The 25706-nt window shown below is 43.0% G+C and overlaps 1 protein-coding gene across 1 annotated transcript in view; it reads right to left on the bottom strand.

Moving 5' to 3' along the window:
• The window catches only part of LOC121841006 (extensin-2-like), a 62809-nt gene extending 37736 nt beyond the window's left edge, over positions 1–25073 (bottom strand). Inside the window, exons 1-2 of the mRNA XM_042306733.1 lie at positions 25042–25073; positions 3439–4540 (exon numbers count right to left, since the gene is read on the bottom strand). Coding sequence (XP_042162667.1) covers positions 3439–4540; positions 25042–25073 — 1134 coding nt within the window. The remainder of the gene's footprint in view (positions 1–3438; positions 4541–25041) is intronic.
• Between the last annotated feature and the right edge of the window lie 633 nt (positions 25074–25706).

The raw sequence follows: 25706 nt of genomic DNA, 5'->3' as shown, positions 1-25706 counted from the left end.
GCCCTGGTTGATAGAAGAATTTGACAAAGTCTCAGAATTCTGCAAAAGGTTAGTTCTTTATTCAGAGAGTAATTTTATAATTCCCACACACACACACACAGGTTCTCATTATCATCTGCAAGCCTAGCCATTTCTAGCCAAAACAGCCCCAAAGCATGATGTTTCCACCCACATGCTTCACAGTAGGTATGGTGTTCTTTGGATGCAACTCAGCATTCTTTGTCCTCCAAACACGACGAGTTGAGTTTTTACCAAAAAGTTATATTTTGGTTTCATCTGACCATATGACATTCTCCCAATCTTCTTCTGGATCATCCAAATGCTCTCTAGCAAACTTCAGACGGGCCTGGACAGGGACTGGCTTAAGCAGGGGGACACGTCTGGCACTGCAGGATTTGAGTCCCTGGCGGCGTAGTGTGTTACTGATGGTAGGCTTTGTTACTTTGGTCCCAGCTCTCTGCAGGTCAGTCACTAGGTCCCCCCGTGTGGTTCTAGGATTTTTGCTCACCGTTCTTGTGATCATTTTGACCCTACGGGGTGAGATCTTGCGTGGAGCCCCAGATCGAGGGAGATTATCAGTGGTCTTGTATGTCTTCCATTTCCTAATATTTGCTCCCACAGTTGATTTCTTCAAACCAAGCTGCTTACCTATTGCAGATTCAGTCTTCCCAGCCTGGTGCAAGTCTACAATTTTGTTTCTGGTGTCCTTTGACAGCTCTTTGGTCTTGGCCATAGTGGAGTTTGGAGTGTGAATGTTGAGGTTGTGGACAGGTGTCTTTTATACTGATAACAAGTTCAAACAGGTGCCATTAATACAGGTAACGAGTGGAGGACAGAGGAGCCTCTTAAATAAGAAGTTACAGGTCTGTGAGAGCCAGAAATCTTGCTTGTTTGTAAGTGACCAAATACTTATTTTCCACCATAATTTGCAAATAAATTACATAAAAATCCTACAATGTGATTTTCTGGATTTTCTTTCTCATTTTGTCTGTCATAGTTGAAGTGTACCTATGATGAAAATGACAGGCCTCTCATCTTAAGTGGGAGAACTTGCACAATTGGTGGCTGACTAAATACTTTTTTGCCCCACTGTATGCATAGTCACTTTAACCATATCTACATGTACATACTACCTCAATCAGCCTGACTAACAGGTGTCTGTATGTAGCATCGCTACTGTATATGCCTGTCTTTTTACTGTTGTTTTATTTCTTTACTTACCTATTGTTCACCTAATACCTTTTTTGCACTATTGGTTAGAGTCTGTAAGTAAGCATTTCACTGTAAGGTCTACACCTGTTGTATTCGGCACATGTGACTAATAAACTTGGATTTGTTTTGATTAATTATATTATTTTAGCATCTCGTCCTCCTTGCGTTATTTTTATGATTTTGGGTGTAAATACGACATATACAGGCACCAAAAGCACATTAGGCTACTCTTGTTCCATGCGCATATGGGCAGAGTGTGTTACGGCTGGATAGGCTGTGTTTCCGCAGTCAAAATTCCTGCCATAACTAACTGCATTACTACTAAAACCAGCTTTTGATTGGTCTTAAATATCCCTACCAGCCCTGCCTGAAATTAGCACTTTGGGTCATGTCTTTAAGGACACGCCTAAAATATTTCCAACCCCTCCCATCTGAGCGTAAGCATGCTGAAGTGAGATAGGTAAATTGCAGAACCTGGCGTTAGGGCTGGAAAATGCCAGTGTGCCAGTTTTTATATGACAAAATTGCATACTATTGTGTGTTTGACACTAGTGCCGCCTTAACGCCAGCCGAAAATAGAGCCCAAGGGGTGTGAACACTTTGAGGGATTTCTTTTGAATCAGTTGTTTTGTACACTCCACTGTCAAGTCATTACCAATGTCTTTCCTAGAGTAGGTCAAATTCTCCATTATTACACTTCCCCAGTTATGAAGATGACAGTTCATTCTTTAAGTTCTCCTTCCACCTGAGTCACTCTATTGCTGTCATTTATGGTGTAGTTCCAGAAGCTTGCGGATGCCAGTTAATTAAGCTACATTTGTGAAACAGACAGAGAATGAATACTGAGCAATTGTTTCATATGGACAGTCCATTACATTGTCCACTAATGAGATCAAACTGATGAAACTCATCAAGAAGAATATAAAAGCCTATCAGTCATTGATTCATTAATATAATCAGACTGAACGTGTAGTAAATCATCAGAATAAAATACATTTTAGGTCCCTTCTCTTCAGCACGCTAATAGCTTGAAGGTTCTTAACTTAAAGGACCTTCCACTCTATTTTTGATGTTTCACATACCGTAGTAATAATGTACAGTTATTGAAGCAGAGGGCTATAATCCATAGTAGTATGGAGGTGCACCACATTTCATTAAAGGCTTTGACCTGACAACCATTCTGTTTCCAACACTACAAAAATGAGGTGCAAATCCCGTCTTTCTCGTTGTAACCCTGTGCCACACCCATTACATTTGAATTTGGAACCTGTTCACAGTCCAGGGATTTTCGACATGGAGCCTCAGTTTGTTCTAATCCATCTAATTGTCATTCAAGAGGCGCCGTCGATATGTATAATTATCTCTCCACATACAAAAATATATGTTTTAAATTCAACGAAGTATCCAACAGGCTATCCAGCCTATGAATTCCATTCATATTTAAGATTTAGATGTATCCATAATGTAATGGATTATTTCTACCATGTGTAAACATCGACCGTACTGTGGCTACTGATTAATTTGATTTATATCCATACTGCGATGTATTCATCTTTTTGTGATCACGAGGTTTACATTACGTGGGGGAAACTCATGTCTTTCACCTAGATGTGTGAACACCCACAACACTATGGCTACTCGTCTGGTAAGAGATTAGGTGATGGATTCCACTCATGTCATGCTCTGGGTTTTCCTGATTTGTATGGATTTGGATAAATTCACATTATGAATTCATCTTTTCATGCTCATGAGGTTTGTCACACAGAGGTGTGAAAACCCACAGCACTGTGGCTACTGTCTAGTGACAAGAGAAGAGGTGATGGAGGCTCATGTTCATTGTGATCATCCTTGATGGATATAGATTGAGACACGACCATGTTAATTTGTTCATGGCCACTCACGTGGTTTACATTATGTGGGGAAAACTTACGTGTGAACACTCACAGCACCAAAGTACTGTGGCTACTTTTGCTCTGTGATAAGAAAAGAGGTGATTGAGGCTCAAGTTCATTTAAGTTTGACCCCAAAGCAGATGAGCAGATGCTTCGTTAGGTTCTCCACGCATTTCCAGGATTATGACAACAGATGGACGGAAGGACGGGGTAAGATGGAGGTAAGGGGCAAGGGAAGATGGACATAAGGGGCAAGGGAAGATGGAAGATGGACATAAGGGGCGGGGGAAGATGGAAGATGGACATAAGGGGCAAGGGAAGATGGAAGATGGACATAAGGGGCGGGGGAAGATGGACGTAAGGGGCGGGGGAAGATGGACATAAGGGGCAAGGGAAGATGGAAGATGGACATAAGGGGCGGGGGAAGATGGAAGATGGACATAAGGGGCAAGGGAAGATGGAAGATGGACATAAGAGGCGGGGGAAGATGGAAGATGGACATAAGGGGCAAGGGAAGATGGAAGATGGACATAAGGGGCAAGGGAAGATGGAAGATGGACATAAGGGGCGGGGGAAGATGGACGTAAGGGGCGGGGGAAGATGGACATAAGGGACGGGGAAGATGGACGTAAGGGTCGGGGGAAGATGGACGTAAGGGGCGGGGAAGATGGACGTAAGGGGCAAGGGAAGATGGACATGAGGGGCGCGGGAAGATGGACATAAGGGGCGGGGGAATATGGACATAAGGGCAAGGGAAGATGGACATAAGGGGCAAGGGGAAGATGGAAGATGGACATAAGGGGCGGGGGAAGATGGACGTAAGGGGCGGGGGAAGATGGACATAAGGGGCGGGGGAAGATGGAAGATGGACATAAGGGGCGGGGGGAAGATGGAAGATGGACATAAGGGGCAAGGGAAGATGGAAGATGGACATAAGGGGCAAGGGAAGATGGAAGATGGACATAAGGGGCGGGGGAAGATGGAAGATGGACATAAGGGGCAAGGGAAGATGGAAGATGGACATAAGGGGCAAGGGAAGATGGAAGATGGACATAAGGGGCGGGGGAAGATGGACGTGGGGCAAGATGGACATAAGGATGGACATAAGGGGCGGGGGAAGATGGAAGATGGACATAAGGGGCAAGGGAAGATGGAAGATGGACATAAGGGGCGGGGGAAGATGGAAGATGGACATAAGGGGCAAGGGAAGATGGAAGATGGACATAAGGGGCAAGGGAAGATGGAAGATGGACATAAGGGGCGGGGGAAGATGGACGTAAGGGGCGGGGGAAGATGGACATAAGGGACGGGGAAGATGGACGTAAGGGTCGGGGGAAGATGGACGTAAGGGGCGGGGGAAGATGGACGTAAGGGGCAAGGGAAGATGGACATAAGGGGCGGGGGAAGATGGACATAAGGGGCGGGGGAAGATGGACCTAAGGGGCGGGGGAATATGGACATAAGGGGCAAGGGAAGATGGACATAAGGGGCAAGGGAAGTGAGAGAAATATCTCTGGAACATCACAACAAATCCTATTTTTTCTTGCTGCCTCCTGCTTTTTCTAAATTATAAAATGTATTTCTAAATATTCTAATTTCAAACAATTGTCATTGAATTGGAGTATCAACAACATCTTGTTCAGCACAGGAGGTCATAATGAAAACTTATCAGAAAGCTTGGGGGTAAATTCAATGTACCGTATGAAAATTGGTAGTGGCTTAAAAGTTCATCATCCTGTGTTTCCAAGGAAAAATGTAGCCTACTTTGTATAGCATGTTCAGTTACCTTCATTCTCTTTCTCTGTCTCTGTCTCTGTTTCTCCCTCCCCCTCTATCTCAATCTCTATCTCTCTTCCCCTAGTTTTCAAAAGGATACAATTTCAACTCTTCCTGAAGTTGACAACTTGCTTATTTTCTGTCTATCAGACAGTGTGACATGTTGAATTAACCGTGCCAGTGATATAGTCTAGCCATGGTTAAGGTGTGTGTGACATTGATGATGATGCATGTTCCCCTCTGAACCAAGGACACAATGGATTCAGGACACAGACAAGCTCCAGTTGTTTCAATTCCCACTGTTGGGAAGGTATCTTATCTGGCAGGATGACAGGTGGACCAGGTCCATGAAATATACTACACAAATGTTCCTAGCATAGGAATCAGTTTATTGTGGTATATTCATTTAAATATCCAATAAATTCAGCATTTCAAAATACATTAAAACAGAGTTGTACCTACTACACCGGGCTAGGTCTTAATCTGAATCTATTATTTTTGTTTGCAAACATTTCAGTGTCTACTTCTAAACAGAATTTGTTCTTAACTGACTTGCCTAGTTAAATTAAGGTAAAAAAATATATATTTTTTAAATGAAAGAAAATTAAAATCTTGGTGCTGTCAATCATAACAGCTACTGTGCATCTACTTTCTACTCAGTCTGTTAGAAAACAGCGACAGCAGCAAGTTAAGCCATTTCTCTGTCGGCCAATTCATTGTCCTTGAGAGGGGTGGCGCGATGCCCTCCAAATGTCCTTAAGTTCCTACTCCTTAGCGCCTCTCCGCCGTCAGTTTGCATTAAGCCCGGTAACGCACACAAAGCCGTGTGTGACCGATGGACCCTGTAGCTTTTATCAAAACTCAAAGCTTTCACCTCACTTACTTTATTAATTCCACCGTAGTCTCACTGCAATTGCTCTCTGAACCTGAAGTCCAAGGAGATACCACTCCCATGGGGGAGAAGAGAGCGGGGGCTCTAGTGAAACCAAAGAGAAAAACCATCAAAATCGATCATACTTTTTACATCTGGAGGGAAAGAAGCCTTAGAGAGAATGTTTTTATTTTTGAGGAACCTGTGATGAATGGGATGTGTGGTCAACATTTTCAGAAGGGAATGCTATTGATGATAGAGTGTTATGACACAGGGGGACACAGACAAATGCAGAGGAATGTTGAAGAGGGAGATTTTGTGCTGGATTTGTATTTTCTTGAAGATGCTATGTCAGCTTACTTCTGCTTACCGAGCCAGAAGGAGAGGGTCAGCAAGTAGGTTAAACAGACCGCCATTTCCTCTGTTGCGTAGCGACTGCTTTTCAAAGTAATTTCTAATGTTTTCAGGATCAGGATAAATTGCAAGTCACTGAAAGAGAGTTAACCATTTCATCCATAATTTCTTCAGTATTCATAACTGCACTTTAAATGTGAAAACCAAAAAATGAAGGAATTTGCCGACCATTCCCAAGCTTAGCAGGAGAGGAAAGGAGACCAATCTGTCCTCAGATTTACTGTCTAGTGTGCAAAATATGTAAATGACTTAATCTGTGTAATTCCTATTTTACCTGGCCCACCTACAGATCTGTACCATACATGATTAGTAAGATAACACTGTTACACCAGGATGCCACAGAATGATGGAAAAACATCTGTACATAGAAGGAGCATTCCTTAAGTAGTCCATTGGTTGGGAGGAGATACCCATTGATTCGGGAAGCCCCTCTTCATTTGGAATGAAAAATGGGTGAATAGGCGGTGGGATGAGAAACGAGGGCCTATTTAGTCTAAGCATTGACTCCTGATTATTATTTAAGCTGCCTGCAGGACTAAACTGATGGCCCTGGAAAACATGACAACAGGCCAACGTGGATATGGGAAATGGGGAGAAATGGTCTCCAGACAGGTCTCGCTTCTAGAGGGAGGGAGTACAAATTAAATTATTTATTTGTGCATGTATCCAGCCTGCGGGCTGGGTGCACAATCTAAATGGTAATAGAGACTTTTTTGTAGGCTTCCAGCTTTTTTGTGGGCTTCCAGCTGCAGGATTATTGGCTCCAAGCAAGGAGGCTCCTCCACTCCTCTACTGTCACATCTTCATTACTACACAGACGGAACTGTTAACTTAATGATTATGTTTAATCCCCCGGAAGACCCGGGCTCCACCAGGTAAGTAGCCTGATTAAGTTTAGCAGGAAATTATGTTATCTGTGAACATCTATGAACATCTATTTTTTTCCACCATGAACCAAATCGTTTCAGGTAATATAAACATTATAGAAATGTGATGTCTTAAACGTCTGGAGAAAACTTGCCCTCTGCAAACACATGTTATATGATCCATTTACTACAGGTTAACATTCAACCTGACGAGCAGGATTTGAGCGTTAGGCCATTAGGACATGTCTCTCATGGATGAATGAAAAACAGTCAACCATTTTGAGTGTTGTCTTGCCCCCGACTTCACCCAGCTTAACTCAATGCACTGAGGCATTATTTTGGTTTGAAAACCCAATCCCACCACCACAACTATCACATTGCCCACGATGCTGGCTCGCAATCCTCGCCCTGCGGAAGTAAATTGCTTTCATTTTGTCTCGCCTCCCCTTTGTTATAATGTGACAGAGCTACTGATTAGACCAGAGGGAGATCAATAAAGTGTCAGGCTTGGCTCAAAACTCAGGGAAGGGAAACAGTGAGACCTCAGCGCCCTGTCACTGTGACTGCAATTCACATCAGGGCCTCAAACCTTGAAGCTTTACCCCCGTTTCCCACCTCCTTCATCATCTGATATGTGGTAGGGTTTGAAATGACCATTGATGACCAGTCAGTTCAGTTATCCGTGGCTAATGATATGTGACACGAGTCACGACACACGGAACAGTTCTCATTTGCTGGGAGGCAGATGAGATGGAGCAGGTGTCCCTTCACACTTGTCCTTAACACAGTTATTATTAACACATTTTATTGTTTGGAATGAACCATCAAGAAAATAACAGGTTTTAATAGCTGTTATCGCCGCTTCATTACCGTTTAGAACTGGTGATCGGGATGTGTAGTGAAATGGAACAACAGTGTATATTTAAGGACACCCTCAGCGCCATGCTTCAACCCCGAGACATGAGGCTGTTCCCCGACTGGTGGCCTGTGTGGTTTTATTTGGTCCCCCAAGTTTTCTGAGCAAAATATATATATATATATATATATATATATATATATATATATATATATAATTTATACCTAATTTATTTGTATTTATTGTTGGACATAAGACTGTAAAAACACCAGGAAATTAGCTCCAAGTGATTTTAATTTAAGAAATCTGTTCCCAAGTATTCCCATGCATAATAGAGAGACACGTGATCATATACAAATGATTGTTTTAATCAAACGTTATATCTGTTTAGGCTTCTTGCAGTCAATTTGAAGTCTACAAAATATGTGTAATTATATCCAGGCTGTATCACATCCAGCCATGATTGGGAGTCCCATAGGCCGGCGCACAATTGGCCCAGCGTCGTCTGGGTTTGGCTGGGTAGGCCGTCATTGTAAATAATAATTTGTTCTTAACTGACTTGCTGTAACGGCAGATCTCCTCTTCGTCTGAAGAGGAGTAAGGATCGGACCAAGATGCAGCGTGGTAAGTGTTCATGATGATTACTTTAATAAATAAACTGAACACTATGACATACAAAACAATAAATGTGACCATGAATGAAATATACCAAACCGAAACAGTACCGTGTGGCGACAAACACTCACACGGAAACAAACACCCACAAACCCAGGCTACCTAAGTATGATTCTCAATCAGAGACAACTAACGACACCTGCCTCTGATTGAGAACCACACTAGGCTGAACACAAAAACCAACATAGAAAGACAAACATAAACATAGACCATACTGACCATACTAAAACAAAGAATAAAATAACAGAACTATGGTCAGAACGTGACACTTGCCTAGTTAAATAAAGGTTAAATAAAAAATAAAGAACTGGGTGGTTTGAGCCCTGAATGCTAATTGGCTGACAGCTGTGGTATATCAGACCGAATACCACGTTTATGATAAAATGACATAGGTAACCAGTTTACCAACATTGCGTCGTGCATAAGAACAGCCCTTAGCGATGGTATATTGACCACACCCCCTCGGGCCTTATTGCTTTATTATGTTCCGGTCCTCTGGCCATCCACTCAATAAAAAAATGGCCTGCGGCTGAATCTAGTTGATGATCCCTGCCATAGATATATTCATAGTTGTTGGGATGCATTCAAATTCATTGGGATCCCACCTCGTTCATGGAGTAATAAACAGCAATGGCTTGCTTTACTCCACCATCCTAGGAACCCTTCCATATGGCCCTCCATTAATCTTCTTGATTATAAAAATGAGTCCCCAATAATTATTTCTTAAAATGGTGAGTTCAGAGTAGTTATGGTTGTTCATTTATACCCATGTCTGTTTCGTTAATAAAATTCCAAAGGTATGTGGCATATCTTACTATTTGAATAGGATAAAGTAGGCTACATATTGTGATAATAATGCACCTAATAAAAACAAGAATTACTGGTTTTCGACAACAAGTATGGACAGGGCATTGTGGGAATTGTGTTCAAGGTTTTCCCTCCCTTTCCTCAGTAACACTAAAGAAATGATTTCAGACATCAATCCTAGACATAGAAAGATTTCACAGGCTATCTGTGCGAGGCCAAAGTTACAGCTTGCCCTAGAATATCTGTGTTAGCATTCTTACAGGGAGTTTGTCTGTGGCAGAGGGCTGATTGACAAATGTCTAATTCAACCCCTCGTAAGGAGCAGATGCTGTACGACAGCGAACAAATTAGACAAAGTTACGGAAAGAGGAGGAGTAGTAGAGGAGTACTTAAGAAGTGGCGCTATCTTTGCCCTGAAGTGGGAGAGACATATTCTCCTCCTCAACCCATCGTAGCAACATGTGAAGATGGATTTTTACCCCATACTTGCATGGGCAGCCAATGGGATCTTAATGATAATGACATGGGACACTAACGAATGTCACACTTTTAGACATGTCCCCCCCAGGCCAGCATGGACAATCACATCTCAGGTCTGTCTATCTCTTAGTGAGAGAAGAAGAGTTCCTTTCAGACCCGGCAGGGTAAACTTAAGTGTGCTACCAAGTGATCACCACTTAGTTCATTAAGCTTCAAGTATGCCCAAGCTTTTTCATATGGCTGCTACCATCACCATCAACGTGCCACTGCATGTATGACAGTTGAGGATTTGCCAGAGGTGGAAGCATGGCTCCTCAACATTTCCTGTAGAGCAGGTGTTGTTTTATTCTCATCTTTGACTATCACAGAGATATCACTTTATCCAACTGTATATTTGGGAGAAGAGTTGACGTAGAAACAGTCACACAACATCGCATCAGCTTAAATAAGTGAGGCCAGATTCAGTATGCATGTAGGATGAGTAAGACATAGATTCCCATGTTATTTGTAGAGCATAGTCTTAATACAGGGTTTGTGCATGCATACGTTTCACCTGTAGCATAGCTTCCAGACAAACAAACATTAGTAACTACACTGAACAAAAATATGAACGCAACATGCAACAACAGTTACTGAGTCATATAATCTATGGATTTCACATGACTGTGAATACAGATATGCATCTGTTGGTAACAGATACCTTAAAAAAAGGTAGGAGCGTGGATCAGACTGTTGACCGAAAATAACTTCTGGACATCAGAAAAGCGATTACTCACCGCGGACTGGAAGGACTGGAAGAACATTTTTCCTTTAACGTGTCTGACGAGAAGGATATCCTGCTTTCACTGGAACAGGCCCAGATCCACGCCTTTTGCGTGAAGAAAAGAAGCCGGAAAAGGGGACGCAGATCGGGGATCCTTCTTAGAATCCGGAGGCGAGCGAGCAAACTGCCAATGCCTTCCATTCTCCTTGCTAACGTGCAATTGTTGGAAAATAAAATTGATGACCTACTATTAAGATTATCTTACAAATGGAACATTAAAAATTGTAACATCTTATGTTTCACCGAGACGTGGCTGAATGAAGATCCGGACAATATAGAGCTAGCGGGATTTTCCATGCACTGGCAGAACAGAGACTCTTCCTCTGGTAAGATGAGGGGTGGGGGTGTGTGTCCTTTTGTCAATATCAGCTTGTGCGCAATGTCTAATATTAAAGAAGTCTCGAGGTATTGCTCGCCTGAGGTAGAGTACCTTATAAGCTGTCGACCACAGTATATACCAAGACAGTTCTGTATTATTAGTAGCCGTCTATTTACCACCACAAAGCGAAGCTGGCACTAAGACCGCTCTCAACCAACTCTATAAGGCCATAGCAAAGAAGAAAATTCTCACCCAAAACGACGCTCCTTGTGGCCGGGGACTTTAATGCAGGCAAACTTAAATCAGTTTTAGCACATTTTTTACCAGCATTTTACCAGAGGGGAAGAACCATAGACCATCTTTAATACACACACAGAGATGCATACAAAACTCTCCCCCGCCCTCCATTTGGCAGATCTGACCATAATTCTATCCTCCTGATTCCTGCTTACAAGCCAAAAACTGAAGCAGGAAGTACCAGTGACCAGTATCGCTCAATATGGAAGTGGCCAGATGACGAGGATGTTACACTACAGGACTGTTTTGCTAGCACAGACTGGAATATGTTCCAGGATTCATCCAATAAGTGTATCGATGACGTCGTCCCCACAGTGACTGTACGTACATATTCCAACCGGAAGCCATGGATTACAGGCAACATACGCATTGAGCTAAAGGCTAGAGCTGCCGCTTTTTAAGGAGCGGGAGACTAACCCGGACGCTTACAAGAAATCCCGCCATGCCCTCAGACGAACCATCAAACAAGCAAAATGTCACTACAGGATTAAGATTGAATCCTACTACACTGGCTCTGACGCTTATCGGATGTGGCAGGGCTTGCAAACTATTATGGACTACAAAGGGAAACCCAGACGCGAGCTGCCCAGTGACGCAAACCTACCAGACGAGCTAAATGCCTTTTATGTTCGCTTCGAGGCAAGCAACACTGAAGCATGCATGAGAGCACCAGCTGTTCTGGATGACTGTGTGTTGACGCTCTGGTAGCTGATGTGAACAAAACCTTTTCATCAGGTCAACATTCACAAAGCCGCTGGGCCAGACGGATTACCAGGACATGTACTCGAAGCGTTGCACGGACCAACTGTCAAGTGTCTTCACTGACATTTTCAACCTCTCCCTGACCTAGTCTGTATTACCTATATGTTTTAAGCAGACCACGATAGTCCCTGTGCCGAATGAATCGAAGGTAACCTGCCTGAATGATTACCACCCCGTGGCACTCACGTCGGTAGCCATGAAGTGCTTTGAAAGGCTGGTCATGGCTCACATAAACAGCATCCTCCCGGACATCCTAGACCCACTACAATTCGCATACCGCACCAACATATCCACAGATGACCCAATCTCAATCAACACTCGACACTGCCCTTTCTCACCTGGACAAAAGGAACACCTACAGTATGTGAGAATGCTGTTCATTGACTACGGCTCAGTATTCAACATCATAGTGCCCACAAAGCTCCTCACTAAGCTAAGGACTCTGGTACTAAACACCTCCCTCTGCAACTGAATCCTGGACTTCCTGACGGGCCGCCCCAAGAAGAGTAGGCAACAACAAGTCTGCCAGGCTGATCCTTAACACTGGGGCCCCACAGGGGTGTGTACTTAGTCCCCTCCTGTATTCCCTGTTCACCCACGACCGTGTGGCCAAACATGACTCCAACACCATCATTAAGGTTGCTGACGACACAACAGTGGTAGGCCTGATCACCAACAATGATGACACGGCCTATAGAGAGGAGGTCAGAGAACTGTCAGTGTGTTGCCAGGACAACAACCTCTCCCTCAATGTGAGCAAGACAAAGGAGCTGATTGTGGACCACAGGAAAAGGCGGGCCGAACAGGCCCGCATTAACATCGACAGGGCTGTAGTGGAGCGGGTCGAGAGTTTCAAGTTCCTTGGTGTCCACATCACCAACGAACAATCATGAACCAAACATACCAAGACAGTCGTGAAGAGGGCACAACAAAACCTTTTCCCACACAGGAGACTGAAAAGATTTGGCATGGGTCCCCAGATCCTCAAAAGGTTCTACAGCTGCATGATCGAGAGTATCCTGGCCGGTTGCATCACCGCCTGGTATGGCAAATGCTCGGCATCTGACCGTAAGGCACTACAGAGGGTAGTGTGAATGGCCCAATACATCACTGGGGAGAAGCTTCCTGTCATCCAGGATCTATATAATAAGTGGAAAGCCCATAAAGTTGTCAGAGACTCCAGTCACCCAAGTTATAGACTGTTTTCTCTGCTACCGCACGGAAAGTGGTGCCAGAGCGCCAAGTCTAGGACCAAAAGGCTTCTCCACAGCTTCTACTCCCAAGCCGTTAGACTGCTGTACAATTCACAAAAATCGCCACCGGACAATTTACATTGACCCCCCCTCTTGTACACTGCTGCTACTCGCTGTTTGTTTGTTACCTATGCGTAGTCACTGCAGCATCCACCGAGAGGCTCTTGCTACCAAGGGAAGGAATGCCTGACAGCTTGAAGGACATTTTGGACACAACAGTAAAAATGGTTAACTTTGTTAATTAACCTGTTGCGACTCTAGGGGCAGTATTTTCATTTTTGGAGAAAAAAAACGTTCCCGTTTTAAACGGGATATTTTGTCAGGACAAGATGCTAGAATATGCATATAATTGACAGCTTTGGATAGAAAACACTCTAACCTTTCCAAAACTGTAAAGATATTGTCTGTGAGTATAACAGAACTGAAAAATCCAATGCGGAAGTGCTCCATATTTTGAAAGCGCTGCGTTCCAATGAGTTCCTATTGAGCTGTGAATGTGCTATCAACCAGCTTACGCTTTCTACGTATTCCCCAAGGTGTCTACAGCACTGTGACGTAGTTTTACGCATTTATGTTGAAGAATAGCCGTAGGTGGCTACATTGCGTAAGTTGTCACCTGATGGCTCCCAGAGTGATTCTTGCGTAAAATACAGAGGTAGCCATCACTCCAATCGGTCCTACTGAAAAACGAATTGTCCCGATGGATATATTATCGAATAGATATTTGAAAAACACCTTGAGGATTGATTATAAACAATGTTTGCCATGTTTCTGTCGATATTATGGAGCTAATTTTGAATATTTTTTGCCGTTTTCGATCCCCTACAGAGACACACACCCTCACCAAGCATGTCACGGAGAAAAAGGCTTTCGGAAAAGCCATGTGCGTGTGCGGGTGTGCATGTGCCGGGCCAGCAGGAGTGTGTGTTTCAAAAACAAAAGGGGTGGGGGTGTGTGTCTCTGTGGGGGATCGTTTGAAACCAAGGTTTGCACTATCATGCAAACTGTATGTATCCCCCCATCAAAAAGTGTGGCGGCGTCTCTTAAAATGGGCACTTTCGATTCATTAACATACGTCTTTCAAATCCAAATTTATCTCACCAATCACTAAAAAGCCAAACACCCCAGAGGATGTGGAGGCTAAAAAGCCAAACACCCCAGAGGATGTGGAGGCTAAAAAGCCAAACACCCCAGAGGATGTGGGGGCTAAAAAGTCAAACACCCCAGAAAGAATACAATATGGCGAGACAGCCCCCTAGGGTTTAAAACATTGTTATTTCAAGCGTTTTTGTAAGTTTATCGATCACCAGACAAAACATTATGAATACCTAGCATCAAAGTAGCTTGGTCAGGAAAATCGGAAAAGCAATAAGCGCATATACTAAAGGTCCCGCCACCCTGGTCTATAAATTTACATCAGACACCCCCCAAGCTGCTACCCCTGAGGATGTAGGAAATCAAAAGGCAAGCCCTGTCGACAAAATGTCTCGACATCCCCTCCTGTTGCTTTAATTCACTGCCTTTGTTCTCTAAAACATTCTGGGGGTACTCCAGGGCCATTTTATGACATACAGGATATCGCCCGAAAAAAATGCCACCACAGCTCTGTAAACTAATTCCGTACTTTCTCTCCTTTTGAGCCATGACCGTGAATGAGTTCCAACCGATCCACTCTGTTAGAACCGCTTTAGCGCAGCTACAAACCCACAAACGCCCAGGCCAACAGCCCCGAATATTTATCGGACTGAACATTTAAAAGAGAATCTGTGAATCCATCCTAATGGAGCTTTCTGAAGGTGAGTTCGTGAAAAAAAAAATATTAGATTTGAATGCGGGGAATTGTTTGAATATTATGGATATTATTGTAATATTAAAAATTAGTTATGTGTTTTAAACGGGGGGTTCAATGTACATATTCTTATAAGTTAAAAATGTATATAGGATAAATACCTGTTAATATTATCTAACGTTTGTAGGTTCTCTATCATTTACGCAGCTGCTCAGAGGTTTAAACGATCTGGAACAGACAGCGTTAGACGGGGATTCTCAGACACAAAATGCATGTAGCAAATCCTCATCACACTATTTTCAACGTAAGTCCAAATAATCACGTACCCAAGAATATTTATACGTTAAAAAACAAAAAGTGTGCACCCTATATTAAAAGCTATTTTTGTGTTTACAGCCGACATACAGCCAAGAAGGAAAACGGGCTCCTTATGGACCCTGAACGACTTCGTTGGAGCAGATGACACATCCGATGACACAGATGCAATTCTCCCATTCTGCACGAACGTTTTTTCAAACACACCGAGAACAGAGGATTTAAAAGTCCAGCCTTCTTGAGTCCGCCAATTCTTTGGTGGCAACATCCGGATCTGAAATAGAACAAGCTAGGTTTTTCACAGTCTTTTCCAGGGCTCTAAAATCCCGAAAGGTTTTGCTACACAAAGAGATGGGGCTTACTTGAGCGACAATACCGAGAGGATCTATCCTTCTGGCATAGAACAATTCCACGTATGTTAAACAGCAACCCGATTTAAAAAACGCTAATACAGGCGCTAAATCATATATGTAACATGGATCCTTCCAGAATAACCCAAGAACGCACATCATTAATTATCCAAATGGCAGAGACAACAGACCTAGTTCGGAGAGTTGAAAGCCTCTTATCACAGATACCGCCAGAACTCCTAGAAATTATTAATCGTATGAACGATGCGGGGGTAACAGCCATAATACAGATAGATGAAAGCATATTATCACAGATTCCAGCCAAACTCCTAGAAATTATTAATCGTATGAATGAGTCCGGGACGCCCGATGAAAACCTGTTATCACAGATTCCCGAAGCCCTCATAACCCTAATTAATCTGATGAACGAGAGCCCGACATCTTCGGCATCCCACACCCCCCAAAACCAGACGTTAAAGCCCATGTCCGAAGAGTCTGAAACGCAATATGATGTTTTTGGGGAATTGGAAAATTGTCTAATAAATCAGGAGGGAGACAGTATTGATCGAAGTGTTCGGGTTGTGTACCGAAATAAATTCAACAATACAGAGATTAGACAGTTTTTCAATTTCACATGGGTGAATCATAATCTTGACTATGCTGTGTTTTAAGTCATGATATTGGATACTCTGAACGAACTGTTAGACAGGTCAAGAGATTATGGCGAACCACGTTATGTCTTACAGTTGGAAATTTGTGGAGATAGCCTGCATGACACGGTATCTCGTATTTTACCCAATGGCGAAGCAGATCTTGAACAATTTATCGCCCTGCTAGGATGACTTGTTCAGTCAAATGTATCCCTCATAGCCGATAGGACCCTCGAGCTTGTAGTGCAAATAATACGTCAACCCCAGGGTGGTGGGGGTCAGAGAAGGAAACTAGATAGCCTAATGCAATCAGAAATCATAAGCAATAAAAGGGCCTACCTCATAAACGTTCACAATCCAGGTAATAAGCTATGCTTTGCAATAGGGCTATCCCATTTACTCAACCCTGGATGTATTGATCTAGCGGCGTTACAAAAGGCTAGAGAGCTCCAAACGGCCGTGGGTCTCGGTATACAGGATGCTGTGGCTTTCTCTGACATAGTCAAATTTGAAAACTTTCTGAATATCAAGATTGTGGTTTTGTACCACAGTAGAGCTAATGCAGCTCTCTTGAAGTTCCAAAACAAACCCCAACCTCATCCTCAGATTCTGTACTTGTATGTGCAAAACGAACATTACTATGCCATTACTAAGATCACAGCGTTTTTAGGCGCACCATATGTCTGTACATCGTGCCATACCGGCTACACCCGAAAGGGGGAGGCACTCGTGCCGTTATAACTCTTCAGTATGTCTGGATGAAAATTGTCCTATGTAACCCTTAAACTTGACACCCTGTTAGGATTGCCACCGGACATGTCGTTCGGGCTACTGTTTCGAAAAACACAAAATTGAAACATGGCACCCCAAGGCCTGTAAATCTGTAAGCAGTTGTGACATTAACAAGAATTGCCCAAAATGCCATTGCAGTTACAACCTTAATATAGATAGCCCTAAACCGCATGTGTTGTAGAATCATACATTGTCCAATCTATAAACGGCCTTTGAAAAGCAGAGACGCTGAAGTGGTTCAAGTAGTGCCACATGAGTGTTATATTCAGCCCTTGACTGAAATACGTGTTCTATGATTTTGAGACAAATCAGCAATCGGGGCTTCATTTGCCTATTTTTGTATCTACCATGACTTCCAATGGTGAAAAGTGGTCGGCAGAGGGACTCAATTGTGCACTGCTCTTTCTCAAACACTTTCGAAAACCCCAGTACCGAAACCTCACATTTATAGCGCACAATGCTAGAGAATATGACTCTTATCTTCTTCTGAAGCCCTTGATACAGCAAGGCGTGGCACCCAGTGTCATAGCTCAAGGTAGTAAAATCTTGTGTTTTGTAGACCCAGCCTTCAACCAGAGATACATTGACAGTTTAAGCTTCTTACTCATGAGATTGGCTCAAATGCCAGAGGCCTTGGGTTTTGAAAACTCTGTGAAAGGCTGGTTCCCCCACTTCTTCACATCTGAGGAGAATCTACATTATATTGGATCTTATCCCAGCCCCGAAATGTACTGGTGTGATCAAATGTCTCCCAAAGAGCATGAGAGATTCATGACGTGGTACGAGACAGTAAGACATGGCATCATACTGCGACAATGATGTGGTTATACTTCATGAAGGATGCCTCAGATTCAGAGAAGAGGTAATCAAAGCTGCAGGCATTGACCCCTGGAGTTGTACAACTATTACATCGGCATGCATGAAAACCTATCGTACACACTTTCTACCTACAGCATCTATAGCAATCCCCTCGCCTGACAACTACCGACACCAATTCAAGTCATACTCTAGTGGGTCCATTCAATGGTTGGAGTACTTGGCCCAGGATAAAGACATTTTTATTCAACATGCTTTGAATTGGGGGGAGAAGAAGTTTGGCTCTTACCATGTAGATGGATACACACAGATTGACGGGGTTGAGACCATGTATGAGTACAGCGGTTGTTTCTTCCACGGTTGTAAATCTTGCTTTGTGCCCCAGGCCATGTGTGTCCTAACCCAAAATACTTTTGGGGAAATGTACCAAGAGTTTCAAGACAAATTGGATTCTTTACAGGCTACTTACGGGTTAAAAGTGGAGGTTTTGTGGGAGCACGAATGGGCCGCCCTCAAAAAGTCTGCTCCACATGTTCAAGCCTTTCTTTCCAGCTATGACACACCAGAACCCCTGGAACCACGACAGGCCTTGTATGGAGGCCGTACCAATGCTTTGACATGTCGGTATGTAGCGCAACCCGAAGAGACAATAGGATATGTAGATTTTACATCCCATTATCCTCATGTAATGAGTTCCTCATGCTATCCTATGGGGCATCTGGAAATTATTCATTGCGACTTTGACTTACCTCAAAACTATTTTGGTCTGATCAAAGCAACTGTCTACCCTCCTAGGGGTTTGTTTATACAAGTGTTGCCTTACAAGGGACCTCAAGGAAAACGTTACTTTCCCCTTTGTCGCACATGCAGTGAAAACAACAACCAGCAAAACCCATGTGATCACTCAGATCAAGAAAGAGCCCTGACAGGGGTATGGGTCACAGTTGAATTCTCTAAGGCTCTAGAGATGGGGTATCATGTGGCCAAAATCTTTGAAGTGTGGAACTTTTCCAGGAAATCAGACACTTTTTAAAGAGTACATCAAGACCTTCTTGAGATGCAAGCAAATGGCTTCAGGCTATCCTGCATCAGTTACAGATCAAGAGAGCAAAGACAGGTACATTCAAGACTATTCACGACAGAGAAGGCATACTTCTTGAGCCTGACAGAATACAAAAACAAAAGAAATGTGTCGAAATTGTACTTGAACTCGCTTTGGGGCAAATTATCGCAGAGATGTAATATGCTAACAATGTCGATCATTAAAGACACCGAAGAATTTTGGGAATTTGTTTTTTTGTACCAATACGAAATTTCACATTTTTCATTCTTGAGTCAAGACATTGCCCTGGTGCAATGGAGAAGTGGGTTCTACCCCCAGGTAATGTAAATGTGTTTCTTGCAGCATTTACCAAGGCCTATGGCTGACTTGAACAGTACACCCTCATGGAGCTGCTTCAGAGGTGGGTTCTTTACCACGACACAGACTCTGTGGTCTATGTAAGCAAACAGGGTGATTGGAACCCCCCACTCAGCAACTATCTGGGTGGTTTAACGAGTGAACTTGCAGAGGGTGACCATATCACAGAATGGTCCTCCTGTGGTCCCAAAAGCTAGGCTTTTAGGACTAAAGACAATCACGTGGTGTTGAAAGCCAAAGGCGTGACTCAAAACTATGAAAATACCCCGCGTGTAAACTTGGAATCAATCACACGCTTGGTCGAGGGGTTCATAAATGACAGGAATAGTGACTTGGAGATTTTGAGTTCCTACAAAAAAATTGTTAGGGATAAAAAGGGCTTCCATTTAAGGAATGCCCTACTTACTAAAAGATTCAGGTTAGTCTATGACAAGAGACTGCTTTTGCCTGACGGGACCACATTGCCCTTTGGCTACTGTCTTATGCTACAAGCCACAGTGTGTCTTAAAGCTTAAGATATAATGACTGCTGTAGAAGGTTTTGACCCCCAGTTGCAACTACCATTTTCGGCCTTAATCGCAGGGTCATCTAATAGTGGTAAAACTTGTTTTGTAAAAAGTCTTTTAGAGAATTCTGATGTGTTATCTCAAAAGACTGATAATATTGTGTGGTGTTATTTGTGTTATCAACCTCTGTATGATGAATTGTTGAAGAAAATAAAAATTAAGTTTGTTGAAGGAATACCTGAATCCCTGTCTGATGAACTTCTCCCTCCTCATAAAAACAATCTGCTGGTTTTGGACGGTATGTTATTTGCAGGTAGCGAACATCTCGAAATTGCCCGAGCTTTTACCCAATATACTCATCATAGAAACCTGTCTGTGCTTTACTTGGTGCATAATGTCTTTCACCAAGGTAAAAAATAGACACACCATCAGTTTGAACGCCAATTACATGGTTTTGTTCAAAAATCCTAGAAACAAACTACAAATTAACACTCTAGCTCAACAGATGTACACGGGAAGGAAATCCTACTTCATGGAGAGCTATGAGCACGCTACCAAAGCACCATTTTCTTATTTAATCGTGGATTTAAAAGCAAATACTCCAGAACACCTGAGGCTACGAACCGGTCTGTTCCCGTGGGAGTGGCCGGCTGCGTACATTCCTAAAAAGTAACAGCTATGTCTCTGTGTTTAAAAAGAAACCTGCCCCTCTTGAGAAGCCTAGTTGGGGCTACAGCTAATGAACAGAAGGCCATCTTGGGTCACTGTTCTTCAGATCTCATATTATCCCTATGTGAGAGTGCTTTGAATCTTCTCAAAGGACGCATTCCACTCACCCTGACCCAATTGAAAAAATTAAATAGACAAAAGACCGCGATCAAACTCTTTGCCAATAAAAGGGCCAGTCTTCAAAAGAAAAGACATAGCATACAACAGTCTGGGTGTTTTCTTTTACCTTTACTAAGTATAGCCGTGCCCTTCATCACCAGCCTTATTGCTGCCAGACGTGGTGGTTGAACACAGAGGGTGATGGCCAATAAAATGTATCTGGTGCCACAACATGAGTTGGATAGTCTTAAAAAACAACGGCAGGGTCCTGAAAATATCAGACAAACAGCGGAAAATGATTTGGATACGGCCATGGAGGATATTCTGAACTGAAAAGGATTGAACCCCTATGATAAGTTACAAAAATACACAAACCTATTGCAAAGGTATTTGGCCTTGGTGAAACAAGGGGAGAGAGAGAGAGACCAGCCATTTAACGCTTTCCCTACCGGATCCTTTAAAAGATGATGAGCCTAGCGAGAGCCAAGCCCCTGTAATGCCTGTACCTGCGAGCTTACCGGCTGAAGATCAAATGCCTGTTGAAGATAAAGTTATGCAGGACATGTTAACCCATGTTCAGTCAATAAAAGACTCAAAGGGGACCGATATGCTTGACTTGCTTAAAAGTACCACATCTGCCCACAAGGTTGCTGATGACAGAAGACCTCCAGGGTGGCTTCAGTTTCTTAAGGATGGGGCCACAGTGTCTCCTGACCCCTCCTGTCTCAGCCTCCAGTATTTATGCTGCAGTAGTTTATGTGTCGGGGGGCTGGGGTCAGTTTTTTATATCTGGAGTACTTCTCCTGTCCTATTCGGTGTCCTGTGTGAATCTAAGTGTGCGTTCTCTAATTCTCTCCTCCTCTCTTTCTTTCTCTCTCTCGGAGGACCTGAGCCCTAGGACCATGCCCCAGGACTACCTGACATGATGACTCCTTGCTGTCCCCAGTCCACCTGGCCATGCTGCTGCTCCAGTTTCAACTTCCACCTGACTGTGCTGCTGCTCCAGTTTCAACTGTTCTGCCTTATTATTATTCGACCATGCTGGTCATTTATGAACATTTGAACATCTTGGCCATGTTCTGTTATAATCTCCACCCGGCACAGCCAGAAGAGGACTGGCCACCCCACATAGCCTGGTTCCTCTCTAGGTTTCTTCCTAGGTTTTGGCCTTTCTAGGGAGTTTTTCCTAGCCACCGTGCTTCTACACCTGCATTGCTTGCTGTTTGGGGTTTTAGGCTGGGTTTCTGTACAGCACTTTGAGATATCAGCTGATGTACGAAGGGCTATATAAATAAATTTGATTTGATTTGATTTGATTTAAGGCCCTGGTAATCCTCCACATTCCCCTCTCGGGTGTACCCAACTATAAGCTTTGTCAACAGATTCAAGCTTTAAAACAAAAACCTTCAACAAGATACAGCACCCCTAAAGATGCCCCAACAACCCCGCCGCCCTATGAAATGAATGATGATAACTCATTTACCCCCCTGAATGTCTCCGGACCTTTTCCTAATCCCGATCTCTCTGTGGTTAGACTCGGTGGTTAGACTTTTGAATGACTTTTGAATAACTATGATTAAATTCAATAAATTTGATTAGAAAAATTAAGCAATTTAACATTTGTGGCATTCTTGAAACATTTGACGTGAGCATATGCCTTGATTACACGGTCTTAAAGGACACATAATTGAACACTTTTGATAATTTCTAACAAAACAAGCTACAACATTATCATTAATTCTTAAATCATCATTATAAAGAGACATAACATCTTCAAAATAAACTCCCCGGGCTCTTTGGCATAGGTAGAATACACAGTGGTGACCGCATGTAGTGGAAAGGTTATCTTGCACTTGTTTGATGCTGTAGTATATCTTTGAGACGTTTTTGGTCAAAAATTCTTTAATTGATTTGGGGAAGTGTGAAAAACCGGGGGGAAAGCCATAGGAATCAAAGAAAGTTGAGATTTTTCTTCCTCCCTCCTCTTCTAATGTCACAGCTAGCCAATGTAGGTATTGACAATAAACATGGCAGGCCGCTCCAACCATTTCTCAATAGGTAATTTATCACAAGCCAACACTCCACAAAATTGTTTTCCAATCAGTCGGCTCCTGAGCCCTTCCAACTCTTGGGTATTCATGTCTTTGCTCAACGATCCTTAATAATAATCCACTAAGACCTATCTTTGGGTATTCACTTCCAAGATTGAATCAGAGCATGCATAAACAATCATGCTAATGGTACAGGCTAAAGGTGTACGGAAACGCATTTCCAGCCTGAGGTTACCTTCGGACACCACCGAAAGATTTCCTGAGGTGTCATCATCAGGTGATAAATTGAAAGCATACAATGTGTAACCCTGCAAAATCATTTCTGTCAATAGGTAAAGAGAGATCTTTTAGATGCCTCCCGGTAGCCAGGAATAGATTGTACAATTTTCGCACATATATTTTGTTATTAAATTGAGGTTGGAAAGCCTTTGCAGGGACCTGACGTCCGTCCTGACAGAGAGCTACATACGCTGCATTGAAGTGTTGAAAATTAAATGGGTTTTTATTTAAGCTGCCCGTATTAGAGGCGTGATCAACCAAACCTATAACCATGTAACGTGGTAAAGGGCCTAGAAATCTTGCCTGCAGATTCTACTGCCCACAGGTATGCTAAATGTTTTCATGGTAATTCTTTGGCGAGGGTAAAGGGCATTTCCTTTCATCAAAGCCTGTGAGTGACCCAGACGAACTGCCGGAGATACAGACACTTTTTAAATAAAAAGTGGTGCCCCCAACACATTAATACTAAAGTCCCCGTCCTGGGCAGACATCAGGTAAAGCTCATCCTTGGCCCTTGTTAATTTTAGCCTTAAATCAACCGAATTTAAGAGTAAATGTTCTTGAAAGAAAATGGCAGAGTGTATAGGCCCTAGCAGATGAAACTCTCGAGATTCGGCACAGTAGAGAGCGCGTGCCTCCAGTCCTTTGTTTGCACCGGTGGAAGGGTCTGTCGATTCCATAGAGACTCCTGCAGTATCCTTGCTAAACAGCCCGGAGCTGAATTGTGTCTTGAGAGTGTCTTCGGAGTAGTTGAGTAAACACTCCATGATGGCGCTATAAGGGTATGTGGCACTGCTTTGACTGATTAGGCATTCACCCAAAGTCACATCCACTGGGGAGAAGATGGTGCCCACTGGGTAATTAATGAGACTCACTTTGGCATCGTTTGCAATATTAGTACCATCTCTTTTGGTCACTTTTAGACGCAAATGCACCAAGGTGTTGTTGAGGTTCAGATAGTTGTCACCGTGGCCTGGTATGAAAAATTCTATAGGACCGTTGTCGGTAATGGCAGAGAGTGGGGCTATCTCCACATAACCCAACATTCAATAGAGAGGTCCAGTTAAGGGGGCCGTGAAAAGATCGAGCTCTGTCTTTATAGCTTAAGAGGACATGCGGTGTAAAAGAGCCATGTTGCTTGTTCTTTTAGAAAATACTTCCGAGTATTCTTTTTGTCGTTTTTGGTCCAGACCTCCTCACTTTACCCGGTCTTTGACTTACTGAGTTTCTTTTAACTGTTAACCTCCGCTTTTTAGGGGCAAGCCTGTGCCTTATTCCCAGAGGTCTCTTTTTTGGTCAGATCCGTTTTAAGCTCAACCAGAATGTTTTCAATATATTTATTGCTTACATGTACGTAGTGTGGCTTGTCGTAGGTGACAGTGACTATATCCACGTCCTTTCCGTCTATAGGAACTGTTCTCAGGAGTGGCACACAGCTGTCTCCGACCCTTTGATAGGATATGATGTCGGTATACACAAATATGTTGTAAAATCCTGCATGTATATCCTCAGGGAATGGGAATAATTTATCTTTCACATACGTCCATTTATTGGGACCCAGCCCCAACATGTAGGCTAAATTACCGCTGGTCTCTATACCCCCGTCAGCATCCCCTGAGATTTGTATACGTTTATGTATAGGGTTGTAGATCGGGAGTATTTCCATATTGTTCAGGGTTAGGAGTTCATTCAACTCTGAGACGATCCTGTTGACGGTTCTATAGAACCCTTTTTTAAGCTTAATAAGTTTTGCAGGTTCCGATATCCTTTTGCAATAAAAATCACGGTCCTTATCTTTGATATTATACCAACTATGGGGGTATAGGTATAGTTATACCAACTATACCTACTTCCCAGGCCTCTGATAACTCTATAGGCTTTGGAAAATTGGTTGTATAATTCTAACTCTGATTATTACGATATATATGTGCAGACGCATTACCTGAGAGTCAGGTAGAAGCCGCTGTGTTCCATGATGCACTCCTCTGTACATGCAAATGATGGTGTATTTATCATGCATGAGGGTTTAAGTTAACCCCCTGATGCCTCCACCACATCATGCTCTAATACCCAACTGTTGAACTTTTGGGGCCAGTTTTTCCAGTGGGCCCATTTTTCTTACCCTTTTTTCTCTTTTGATCTAGAATCTCCTCCATGTGAAAGACTTTGTCTTTACCCAACTGTACCTTCTGTAATTCCTTCTCATAAAAAGATCCCTCTGTAAGCTCCCCGTCATAATCTTTTAATTTGTAGACCGTGGGTAAAAGCGGCAGACATTCGGTAACGGTGAACAACTCATCGCTGTAACCTTGCTCATATTTTTTGTCGAAAACACCCCTCAACTTGGATATACGCACCAAGTCCCCCACTATGAATTTAACATTTATATTTTTCTTGCGGCGAAGGGGGAACAAACCATACAGATTTTAAAGACTTGAAAAGAGTTTTCAGAAGAAACCTCGGAGGGTTTCATACGTATACTCTTATGGTAGCTGTTGTACCCCTTTACTAAATCTTGAACTATATCGATATATCTATGCGTGTTGTGAGCTGTAAAATATCGCCACATCTGCTCCTTCAGAGTTCTGTTAAAGCGTTCAACAACTG

Source organism: Oncorhynchus tshawytscha, linkage group LG03, assembly GCF_018296145.1.
Source record: "Oncorhynchus tshawytscha isolate Ot180627B linkage group LG03, Otsh_v2.0, whole genome shotgun sequence".
Classification (NCBI taxonomy): domain Eukaryota; kingdom Metazoa; phylum Chordata; class Actinopteri; order Salmoniformes; family Salmonidae; genus Oncorhynchus; species Oncorhynchus tshawytscha.
The sequence above is the reverse complement of the archived record's forward strand: the minus strand, read 5'-3'. Positions and strand labels throughout refer to the sequence as shown.